The sequence below is a fragment of the Polypterus senegalus genome, chromosome 10 (genome assembly GCF_016835505.1).
Source record: "Polypterus senegalus isolate Bchr_013 chromosome 10, ASM1683550v1, whole genome shotgun sequence".
NCBI lineage: Eukaryota > Metazoa > Chordata > Cladistia > Polypteriformes > Polypteridae > Polypterus > Polypterus senegalus.
This window is the reverse complement of record NC_053163.1, coordinates 29,848,149-29,860,741: the sequence shown is the minus strand read 5'-3', so window position 1 is coordinate 29,860,741 and position 12,593 is coordinate 29,848,149. Positions and strand designations below refer to the sequence as shown.

General features: G+C 36.0%; 1 protein-coding gene across 3 annotated transcripts in view; it reads right to left on the bottom strand.

Moving 5' to 3' along the window:
• micall1a (MICAL-like 1a) overlaps positions 1–12,593 on the bottom strand; it is a 69,213-nt gene that overhangs the window by 5,144 nt on the left and 51,476 nt on the right. For all 3 annotated transcript variants that reach the window (XM_039765599.1, XM_039765600.1, XM_039765601.1), the window contains 5 exons: positions 12,168–12,294; positions 9,983–10,073; positions 8,470–8,543; positions 2,175–2,289; positions 495–541 (listed from right to left, as the gene is read on the bottom strand). In XM_039765599.1, the coding sequence (XP_039621533.1) occupies positions 495–541; positions 2,175–2,289; positions 8,470–8,543; positions 9,983–10,073; positions 12,168–12,294 (454 nt within the window). The remainder of the gene's footprint in view (positions 1–494; positions 542–2,174; positions 2,290–8,469; positions 8,544–9,982; positions 10,074–12,167; positions 12,295–12,593) is intronic.

Genomic DNA, 12,593 nt, shown 5'->3' with positions numbered 1-12,593 from the left:
ATAATTCTATGATTTACTATACAGTATATATCTAACAATTCACTGTGAAGATGTTATTAACAACATATTCACAGCAATATATTTGAAAACTCTGTTATTAACCAAAGCCTGTTACATGCATTATTTAAATTTGATTAAGGAGAATTATTTGAATGCCCTATGCATATGCTCTACTGGTGTGTGATTATTTTTCTCAGCATTTTATTATTTGTTTTGTCTAAAAATGTCATATATTGACACATATGTGGACCAATACCAAAGGAATAGTTAGCCTAAAAATTCCAGTATTCAATTACACAATACTGAACTGCATTTATATTTCTAGTCTAATGTATAAAATAAACAAAATAACCAGATTGAAAAGCATGGTCTCTTCTTGAATATACATTGTTGTTCATGACAAGAAAACTAACTGTGAAGTTTTAAATTTGGGTTGACTATGTCTCAATAAAAAAATTAAAACAAACAAACAAAAAAGATTATGAAACACTTGCCTTTCTTTTTAATAAGGTCTTCTAGCATTTTGTCCTCTTCTTCTTCCCTAAGAAAAGAAAAAAAAAACTTTTTTCCAATAAAAGTGCAGAGATTAAACAAAAGCATACTGTGTTCTTTATAACAGGTGTCAACTTAACAGGAACTGTGGTAATGGAAAAAAAAAGCACTTTTCTCTAATTTTTTACACAATTCCACAGTATCCACAAGTGTTGATCATGATAAATTTATACAGATGCAATATGGGATAAGATAGGTCTCTCTTTTATTATAACTGCTGTTTTCACAACAGTTGGGTTGCTGGTGCATGTTTTGTTTTTCTGCTTATTTTGAGGCATCTCATGATATTTCTGAAAGAATCATGTACCTATGAAGAAAGGTTTCTGAGAATTTACCTAAGATCGTTTACCTATTTTGATGAGACTAGAAAGGGTTACAGCAATATTTATAAAGTCTGTGTCTTACATGAGTTCATAGTCCAGAACCCAGTGTAAAAATAGAGGAAATTCAACCCCAGAAAGTACAGAATGCTAAACAATTTCACATTTGATTTGTTTATTTAAAAAAGGAAAAAAAAAAACCCTACAAATTTCCGTTCATAGAAAATTTAACTCTGGCTTGAATGGCAAATATGTTACTTTCATCAAACATAAATTTAATTCAATGTTCTCTTTATTTTTTTGCATTAATAAAGATGCTTTGCAAAAATTTGTCCAGGAATTTATTGTATGACATTAGACCCTTTATGTTATTAAGGAACACCACACTGCTTATGATGTTCTTGAAAGCAAGCTTTATTAGAAGGAAATGCCTTTGAGTCACAACAATTGAGATTCCTTTTATCAGGGTCAACAGTCTCTTATATCACACATTCAATATTTACAAGGACAGAAGAAAAACAAACAAAAAAAAAAAAGGACCAAAAAGCATTATCCTAAACGTCAAGCATGACATTGGAAGTATAATGGTTTGCAGCTGCTTTCTAGCCTCAGGGCCAGACAGATAATAAGTGAGACAGCAATGAGCTCTGAACTACAACAGAAAAATCTTTATTTACCAAAAAAAAAAAAAAGAATTGTTAGGGTATCACTTGAGATGAAGCTTAAGAGAAATTAAACCATGCTGCAAGACAACAATTCCAAACAAGAAGGAAATCTGCAACAGAATGGATGAAGCAGAAGAAACCTCTAAACATTTCAGACTTTTTCACATAATTTGTAAATTATACTAATGGTCACCAGCAGTTTAGATTACTTTGCAGACAAAATAAGGTACCATGCTTATTACTAAATAAATTTAGAAATTAGAAATATGTATTTTAAATTGAGTTATTGATGATCAAAATTGTTTTAATTACTCTACTAAAGACTACCTTGAGTTGTTTGTGTAAGGTTGGAACCAACTCTGCATAGGGCATGGGCTAATTGACAGGCTCCCTTAATATCACAATGGCATAGAGAGAATATGCAAACTCGGTACAGATAAATGATCAGGATGTGTATTGCACTCTGGAATTGTTACGCAAACCACCATGCCACATTGTTTTCCTATATTGTTTTATAAGCAGATATAAGTATTATCATCTAAAGTGAAATTAACAATAAAAATTTAAATATAAACAAAATATTACAAATTTGCTTTGTAATGGTATGGAAGAGGACAAAAAAAGACAATGTATTTACCTCTGCCTATCTTCATCAAGGCAATTAACAATTGCATTGCGTTGTTCAATTATAGTTACAAGCTCCTGCATAAGTTCCTGTTCTCTTGTTCTGTCATCATCTGTCCAGTCTTTTTCTGTTTTAAGAAAAGGAAAAAAAGTGTTTTTGTACATGCAAAATACATTGACTTGCAATATCAAGATAACCTGGCATAGACAACTGTAAACAGAGTATGGAGCTTTCAGAAAACAAACAATATATGCACCATAGACAAAACAGTAACATTTAATGTAAGCCTTTTTCATTGGTACCTGCTCCTGTATGGAGTCTAGTAGCAATCTTAACTTTCAGACAATGTGTACATTAAGAATGACTTTACAAAGAACAATGTAAAAACACTTTGTACTTTTCCAGCATATATACCAGAATTGTGTTAGATTGCTTAACTCAATTAAAATATATTACAGAAGAATCCAAAATACAGGTAGTCCCCAGGTTACGGACATCCGATCTACGACTTACGAACGGGGTCGCAGCTGCGACGCATGCGCCTCAGTAACTGCTGCTCCGTCATCTTTGGCCTGGGAACGCTGCAAGCGATGGCTGGACGGAGGCTGGAGGGGGACAATTTCGCTGCTCACACAGTGTAGTGTCCCTCGGGCGGCTAGAAGTTTCACTGCCCGCCCACCACACACGGCTGCCCCATTCGTTCTCGGTGGGCGGCTGGTAATGCTGCAAGTGGTGACCCAGTTGTGGCTGAATGGGGCGGCAGGGGATAGCATTGTAGTGTGCCTCGGATGGCTGCCTGTTGAATGGGGGTGGTGGTGGGCAATTCACTACCAGCCTTCGACCGCACCATGTTTGTTCTCGGTGTGCGGACGCTGCAGGCAGCATACTGTAGTGGAGGTGACTGTAAGGTGGGGCTGGTGATGAACCGCCCCTCGCCGTCCCATTCATTCTCAATAGCAAGCCTGCTTGTACTGTTACACACATAGCAGGAAGTTGTCTCTTGTCAGTACATCAGACATGTTGACGATGGGTGCCTTCCTTCTGTGATAGCGTGTATAGTGCTGTGCCTCAACACCTCATCCTAATCTTTTGTCTTCACCCTTCAACAATGTCTCTGAAACACAAATCTGATGCAAGTGCTGGTGATATAGTAAAGAAGAGAAAAACCATCACCATTGAAAATAAAGTAGAAATAATAAAAAGGTCAGAGAGAGGTGAAACTCCATCATTCATTGGCAGAGCACTTCGTTACAGTCGGTCACCAATAGCACTTATTAAAATAATGTACCTGTTCTGACTTACATACAAATTCAACTTAAGTACAAACCTACAGTCCCTATCTCGTACATAACCTGGGGACTGCCTGTATATATAAAAAATAAGATTGAGAAATATTACTCATTCAAAAAGTTGCACAGTCTGACATTTATTATGCAATAATATTCTTTGCAGCTGTAAAAAATTAAGTGAAACTGATGTGTAACTTGAAATGGATCCAGATAGCTACAGACATGCTACCTGCACATTTTCCAACTTAAATGACATCATGATGCTTGGTTTGTCAGTTTCCTTAGAAGGCGGCTAACCTCTTGATATGTGCATTGACACTGTGACTTTTTTTGTCATCCTTTGAGAAATAACATTGTTTGTTACAAAGGTAGACTACTGTTTTATACCCGATGCTTGAAAAATATTAGACACTTGAGGTCCTTAAATTGAGTTAGTTCAACAATGGTTTCACAAACAGAAAATTATTTGTAAATCAACCAGTATAAGCACAATCTTCTTTGTCATGTGCAGTATGTGATGCAGCAATACTATTTTCACACTGTTATGCCAAAGCTCTTATTCAATGGTATATATTATCTCAGATAATTATTTAAAAGAACTGTACTTCCCTCATCAATATCAAAGGATGTTACTTTTATATCACTACTGAATTACTTTTAATCAACTTAAAATATTACTGAATGCGGTTCCCTCCTTTGGGGGTTCTACAAATTGCTCAAAACCCCTTTTCAGAACAAATGAAAGCAGGTTCCTAGTATATTAGTCCCAACATCTGTCAAGCTTATAGAAAGAGTTTCAACAAAAAGAAAACTAATTAATAAGGGGAAAAAAATCAATCACAATAAATACATTTGTTCCTAGACAGGCTTATCTTATACTTCTTAACTAAATATAAAGCTAAACTGCAAATAATACAGAAACGTACAGGCAACAAAAACGCATTAAAATAATGCTTCTTCTTCTGAAAAGTAAAGATTAACATAAACATGCACAGCAAACAAAAATCATATCAAAAAATAAATATACTTTGGAAACAAAGAGGTTGGGAGCATGCACTGACTAGCACATTGCCGCACCCACCACACGATGAACCACCTGGATTGGGACTTGAATGCAGCGGGTGACACCTCTGCACCACACTGGAACAGAGTGCGTTTTTTTTATGGTGGCTGGACTACCAATTCTGCCAACAACCCCCAAGTTTTCCCAGTTAAGTTAAAAGGCCTGCTTGCAGGGCTGGATGCAGATTAACATCATACCCAGGACGAGAAAATTGTAGGTTAAGGGCCTTGCTTAAGGGCACGACGGAGTAGAGTCACTTCTGGTGTTTATGGGATTCGAACCGACAACCTTCCAATTGCCAGCACAGATCCCTAGCCTCAGAGCCATAGTAGTACATTTACGAATTTGACACACACAAAAGCAAAATGTTCTTTCAACAAGAGACAAACCAAATGCATGCTTTGTCACAGGATAGAATACTTTTTTCTAATGCACATCTCCTGAGATCTTACATCCTATATTTCATGCCAAAGTGCAGCATGAACACGTTTTCCTCTCTCTCTCTCAAATACCTCTTTATACAGCACTAAGAAACAAGGAAAACAAATGCTATTTGTGCTAGGCAACACATTTATGGAATTCCCTTTCATCCATCCATCATCCGCTGCTTCTGCTGTTGGTTGTAGTCTAAGCAAAGATGCTCAAATATATCGTTTCCGCACCAACTATTCCAACACCTCCATGAGGAAAACTGAAGTGTTCCCAGGCCAGGCAAGACATGATCTCTTCAGCGTGTACCTGGTTCTACCCCAAGGTCTCCACACAGTTGGATATGCCCAAAACACCTCTCCAGGGAGGCATCCTAATCAAATACTCGAGCCACTTCTGAACTTGCTCTTTTTCATGCGAATGAGCAGTAGCTCTACTCTGAGCTCCTTCTGAATGTCTATGCTCCTCATCCTATCTCTAAGGCTAGGCCCAGGCACACTGCGAAGGAAACTAATTTAGTTTAGTTCTTCTGGTCACTACCCACAGCTCATGACCATAGATGAGGGTAGGAATGTAGATCGACTGATAAATCAAAACCTGATCCTCACCTCGGAGCCTACTCAATTTACTTCACTTAGCACTGTCTAAGGTCACAGCCCGATAAAGCCAGCATGACATCATCATCCGCAAACAGCAAAGATGTGATCCTGAAGTTGCCAAATTGGACACCCTCCACTTCACTCCTTGATGTGCCTAGAAAAGCTGTCTGTTAAAATTATGAACAGAATTGAAGAAAAAAGGCAAACCCTGGTACAGTCCCACCCTGACCAGGAATGAGTCTGACTTACTGCCAGCAATGGGAACTAAGCTGTCATTCCAGTTATACAGTGACCGAAAAGCCTTCAATAGCAAGCCTGAAACCACCATACTCCCCAAGCACTCTCCCAAGTGTGCCAACGTATGCCCTTTCCAAGTCCACAAAGCACATGTAGACTTACTCGTGCATACTCCCATGAACCTCCCAGAATCCTTGTAAGGGTGAAAAAAAAAAAAAAAAAGGTTGTCCAGTGTTCGAATTGTTCCTCATGAATTCAAGGCTAAGACAACAGCTGGATTCTCCTTTCCAGAACACTGGCATAAGCTATCCCAGGAAGGCCGAGGACTGTGATAACCCTAAAGTTGGAGCACACACTTTAGATGCCTTTCTTAAAGATGTGGACCACCACAAAAGTTTACCAATCCAGAGGGACTGTCTCCAACCTCCATGCAGTGCTAAAGATGTGTGTCAGCCAGGATGGCTCAGCAACATCCAAAGCCTTTAGGATCTCAGGGTGAATATCATCCACCACCAGAACCTTGGCACAGAGTATTAGAAGAAGCACCAGTAAGCAGAAGCTGCAACTTAACTTAGCACCACTTAACAGCCACAATACATTCTGTGAAAAAGTACATTATGCGATTTGGGGGTTGTGTGAACGCCATATTATTTACAGTGTTTAACAAAGCTATATGGGACACTGTAGTGTACCCTTTTGACTAAATAGAGAAAGATAACGCTACGACACCCCAGAGATGTGCAATTGGGTGATGCTGCCTATGAGTCAAAGCATACACTGTTATATGATAAACTCTTTATTTGTAAGTAAATAAAAGTTCACATTACAATGACGATAGAAAGTACAACACAGTACTGGCAGCACAATTACTTTGTACATTATACAAGAGACATGATATAAATGTGTTATGTGTGGGAAGCTGTGGCATTCGCTATGTCCGGTTATGTCCATTGCATACCAGTTTTTGATTGGGATTTCTGAACTCTACTATGTCCTTATAAAACCACAGATGTATATGCGGTCGGATGTTGCCCGAAAAGACTATGTGGCACATAGCTGTAGGCTTAAAAAAAAGGAAATAGGTTCTTTTGGTTGTTCACAGGGCCTCTTGTAGGTGTATTGAATATTGATATGACTTTACTGTTTGGACAGCAGCTAAAAATGAAGCAGCTTTCACAGTCGAAAAAGCAAAACAGGTTTACATGCTTTTTTTGCCACATGTAATATTCTCATATCACCGTGATGTTAATTTAATGTTTATTGAGGGCTCTAAATCAGCCCATTATTAAAGACAGTGAGTGTGTGTGTGAAAATGTGTGCCATATAATGGACCGGTAGCTTGTTTAGGGGTTTTTGCTGATTTTTGTCAAATGTTTATGAGATCACCCCTGGCGTACTGTTACCATAAACTAGTGAGTTAGAAAATGGGACAGTGGAATTTAGGAGAAAATGTTTCATCTCTAGAGAAAATAGAGCCAAGAATTTACTCACAGTCTTTGTTTTCACTTTAATAAATGTGTTGTTTCTGCTACTCTGTAGGGTAAAACAAAAACTGTTACCTTACTTGACATGATTAAGTAATTCCTTCCTTCATACACTCCCTAATCTCAAGATCCTGATTTTTTTTGCAGGAATTTGTTTAACTATATTGTGCTCTGAATTTTTAAAACTCCTATTTTTCATATCTCAGCAGTAATTCCTTGCTAAATATGCTGTACATGAATTAAATCACTTCTTTAAATTTGATTTATTCGGATTGATAGAAACCTAAAACTTCTTCATCTTCATTCCTTTTCCACCTAACTCTAAGGACTATTATTAATTTTTGGACACGCCCTACAAGTTACAAAACAAACATAAATTACAATTCTTTCATAAACTTAGCCATTAGTCTTCATTTATGATAGTTATCTGAGCATGGCTCCACCCAAGTCCCTGCTTTAATCTGGGATTTAATCTTTTCCTTGTTTTTGGTTTTTAGCCTACAGTCTGCCTACATTTATATTAATGATTCATTTACACTTGAAAAGCCATGGGGTGTGACTTCAAGAGTTTAATTTGAATGACATCAGCTGTACAGACACAAATGGACATAATCATTGTTTCACAAACAACTGTAAACTTTATAGATGTTGAACACTGCATTGTGAGCTACCATGCCACAGAAAGCAGTTAATCTGTCCTTGTACTTTCTCTACCAACGTTAAAGAAATACACTTTGTCTAGTGATGGACTTCACTATAATATTATTTAAAACTGTAGGTCTGTTTTTTTGGGTTCCTGAATGCATACACAATTCTCACAATGTATTCAATATAGCATTATCACTTTTAAGAGCAACTGGTTCCAACCTTCTGCACTATATTGATTAACTGTGGCAGAGCAGAATGAGTACCATTAAAGAATGATTTGGTAAGTGAAAGCTGTATAAGCACAAATAGTTCACAAAAATGAGATGTTAAACAAGAGTTCATTTATGTATGTACTTCATAAACCTACTAGTAAACAAATCAGCAAGCTTGTGTATTATAAAGTAATCATTTAGAAAGACTGTCATATTGAAAACCATTAGATTTAATGCAGTAAGACAGCAGAACAAAGTCTCGGATGCCTAAGGCACAAATGATAAATAGTTAACATTACTTGATATGATCTGAGCGTTTGTTAATTGTATTTCTACCTGGACTCACCTGGTTTGTTCAAGAGACATCTTAGTTCATATTCTACATCTGCCTGCCTTTCCTCTAAGTTCTGTTGTTTTGCTCTGTGTAGAAAATAACAAAGTACATTAACCATTATGGGACAGTACTCTTTTAACCCTGGGATTAAATAACTTATAAACAATACCATTACATTTAGCTGCTACTGTATTTTACCGCATTATCAAGCTTAAAACAAACAGTGTTGATTTAAAAATTAAAATTTGCAATTTATTAAACTAACAAGTAAATTAAGATAAAAATATTTTAGTTTTTAGCACTGTAGATAACATCTTTTTAAATACAGAAATACTCTGAAACAACAGGTAACATTGTATTTGTATTATTTAAAAATGATACAGTACATTTGTGCTACACTCCCCTGTTTCAGGTAAGAATATGTACTAGGAAAACTATTTGCCAGGCGATTTCTTTTGCATTCATTGATCACACACAAAAATGAGCCGTTGGCTTTAGTCTGAACTAATACCTTTGCTGTCTACCTCGGAGTATGCCTGTAACTATGTAAAGGCTGGAAAATTGTTAATGAAGGAAATACAGTAGTAAAAAATTGGGTGCTGATGAATAAAAGAAGACTTAAGTAACAAAAACAAAAAAAAAACAAAAAAAAAACGGACCAAACCCCTGATATGAGCCAGTAGGTAACAACAAAATGTTACAAAAGAAATTAAAGCAAAGCACTTCTTCTGTGACATAAGGGTTGAGAAAATGTCAAAGTTAAGGCATGCAGGCATGCAAGACCATCTTTGAATGTGTTACTACTTACTAAAGTAAATAATGACTACAGCAACAGAATACTTTCAGCAATGTTTAGAAATATTTGGTATAGTTATGTATGCAAAAGAAGATGACCTCAAACCCTCTGGCTGGTGCTTTTGTCACTCATTAGAACAGTAATCTAAGACATATTGCTAATAGAACCAAGAGGGTTAGAGTGAAAGAGTTACTTAATGCAGCCCACTATCAACTTCAACTGCTAGATAAACAACATTACTGTGACTGGCATCAGACTAGGAAAAGTGAACTGATTTACCACATTGTTCTTCCGCTGTTCAGAAAAGTTGTACATTTTTCAACTGCAATCAGTATGAGCGCACATATTCAACAAAACAGAAGGGGCACCAGAGACAATTAAGTCCTCATCTAATGCAATCTCAGCAGAGTCAATAAATTCACAAATATATCTAGAAATAGCATTCATAAAAGTCTTGACAAACATGTGCGTTTTACATTTAATCATTAGTGCAAAAACCTGCTTACAACTGGCAATGTTTTCTTTTCAGCCATTAATGTTCTTGTGTGGTAAATATACAAATCAGTTAAGGCTCTATCTCATAATGTTTGCTTAATACATATCACTCTCAGTCTACAGTATTATGATTATATAAGATTCTGCTTCAGAGAAGCAAATTAGCAAGAGAGCCAACAGTACTGCTCTTTTTCCTCGTATACAAGTAAGCTAATAGATAAGACTTGTACTTACGTGTAAACAAGCTCAGATTCTCTTCTCACCAGCAAGTGCTTTTCATGAATAAGTTTAAACCAGTCAACTAGCAAACTCTCTTCTTCCTCTTCTATTAATCAATAAAAATACATTACAGTTAATAAGCACGTTAAAAAAAATCACACCAATCATGATCATAACAGTAAAATCAAAGTATGTGTTTCTTCACATAAAGTCATACTGCACACTATACTCATAATAAGCTTAATTTAGAAGAAAAAAATGCCAGTCCATGTTTAAGAATTCACTGCAATTCACCTGAGGTCAGAACAATAATATTATTTCAGAAAGACCAAAAATATCCTTAACCTCGCTTCATAATTATTGGTATCATTCTGTATGATCAAAATAAGTGAGTGATTCATCTGAAAATGTTCATGTTAAATAAATCTATAAACAATCAATCAACAGCTTTGAAGTGCTTACTTTCTTTCACAGCTACAAAAATAAATAATCGAGAGGGCAGCAGCGTAAATGAAGAAATGTTCATGAAAAGCAGACGGATCTAGAATAATTAAATTAAGTAATTCAAACAACAGCAAAGTAAGGCACTGTTTATACCTGTAACCAAGTGGGGCTGCAGTTGACCTAAGCCAGTCTTTTTCAAATTATTTATTTATTTTTTTTTTCTTTCTTCTGAACAGATATTGTAAAGGTAGGATGCTGCTACTTGTTACTGAAGAAAATTTTTTTTGATTGCACACACGGTCTGGCAAGGTTATTGTGAACTTCCAAACATGAATAGCTACCTCTGTGCATTTGATCCTTAAACATACCTTAACTTTGTAGCTATTTGGACACATAGAACAGGAAAAAGCACCAGCATCATTCAATTTGTGACAATATCTGCCAAGTCACTATCATTCAACTGACTTTCCTTCAACAAAGTCCATCTCGATTTACTTTTAACACCTATCTTTAATGTACTTGTTCATTCCCCCAGCTATCTCATGCAGATACTTTGAATCATGGTGCACACAGTACACTCACAGAGGGAAACTAGCTTTCTGATGACCAGCTAACATTCTACTCTGCTTAACCATTGTTAGAAGTTAGAATACTCATGACAGGTTAAAATGTATCTAAAATGGCATAATGGGTAGTGAATATTTATACTGTATGTATCCAGAAAGGCATACACTGGACACCCCACCTGGTATGTTACTGGAAAAATTAAAGCCCTGTTTTAATTTAGAATGGGGCACAGTTGTTATACTGTAGCCATACAACTCCAGTAACCCAAGTTTGAATCTTGGCCTAGACATCATTTATGCAGAGTTTGTACAGTCTCCTTGTACTTAAATGAATTTTCTTTCTGTTACTCTAGGTTTCCTCCAAAACCTGATGGCTAGGTTAATTTAACTTTAAGTTTATCCTGAATGAGTGAGTGTTTATGTGATGTTGCTGTGATAGGCTTCAGCATTCACAAGCTGAAAGTGGATTAAACAGATTCAAAAATGGACAGACATTAAATTAGAGTTATCTATCACTCCAACTCATTCCTATTCAAAACTGGGAAAACCAAATGCATTAAGACATCATATAAGTAGTATTTATATGTTTTGTTGCATATAAACTTAGTTTACTGAAATAATTGTTGTGTATTCTTCCTCCACACAACATTACAGCTTTGAATGTATCTGCATAAGTTTACAGAATTTGTATAAATGTCTCTGGAAATGGGTAGTGATTTCACCTCAAGCAATATCCAGTTGTTGCTAAAAATATTTATACAATGTGGTTACTGTACAGCATTATGATTATTTCAATCATGCAGATCTCAACCTAAGTAGAAATATGAGCTTTTCATGGTTTACGTGTTTAAAATGAAAAACAAAACCAGCATTTGGTTAGTATCACAGTGAGTTATGAAAACCTTTTTTTTTTTTTGCAAAACTCTACTATCTTCATACATAGTTTCTACTACAATGCATTTGACAATATGAAACGTACCTCTGCACTTTTCAGATTTAACATTCAGCAAAGTCCGCCATTAACAGCAGCCTACTATACAAGAACTTATATATAAGTGTTGCCATTGCTTTATGGTCATAAACCTAGTTTCATTAATGATATACTGTACCTGAACAGTAGTGGGAGTTTAAATCTAGCTTGATTCTTATCATTAAACACAAGAACAAACTTGTTTTAAATGCAGACTTACCATTGTCACAGCATCTCAGTTTCTGCTCCAGTTCAACTCCTCTGTGCTCTAATTCATCCAGCTGATGCTCTATTTGATCCATTTCGAAATGAATATCTTCCACAGGAATATATTGGTCAGACTGCACCTGAAATTATTTTGTTATATATCAAAAATCAACATTTTCACAAATTATGTAATGCTGTACACCATAATTTGATGTGTAGCCTATGTAGATCAGTTGAGAGTCTAACTGCAGTTAGTTCAGCTAGTGACTACACAGACACAGACACATTGATTAGTTATAATACATCAGTCGATTCTGATTCTCCTGTGATCTTTAAGTTCTTAAGACTGTAGCAATTTTCATAACTAGCCAGCTATCCGTTACTAGCCTTAAGCTCCTCCCTAATCCAACTAATGCTTATAAAGGCTAAATGCTTTTCA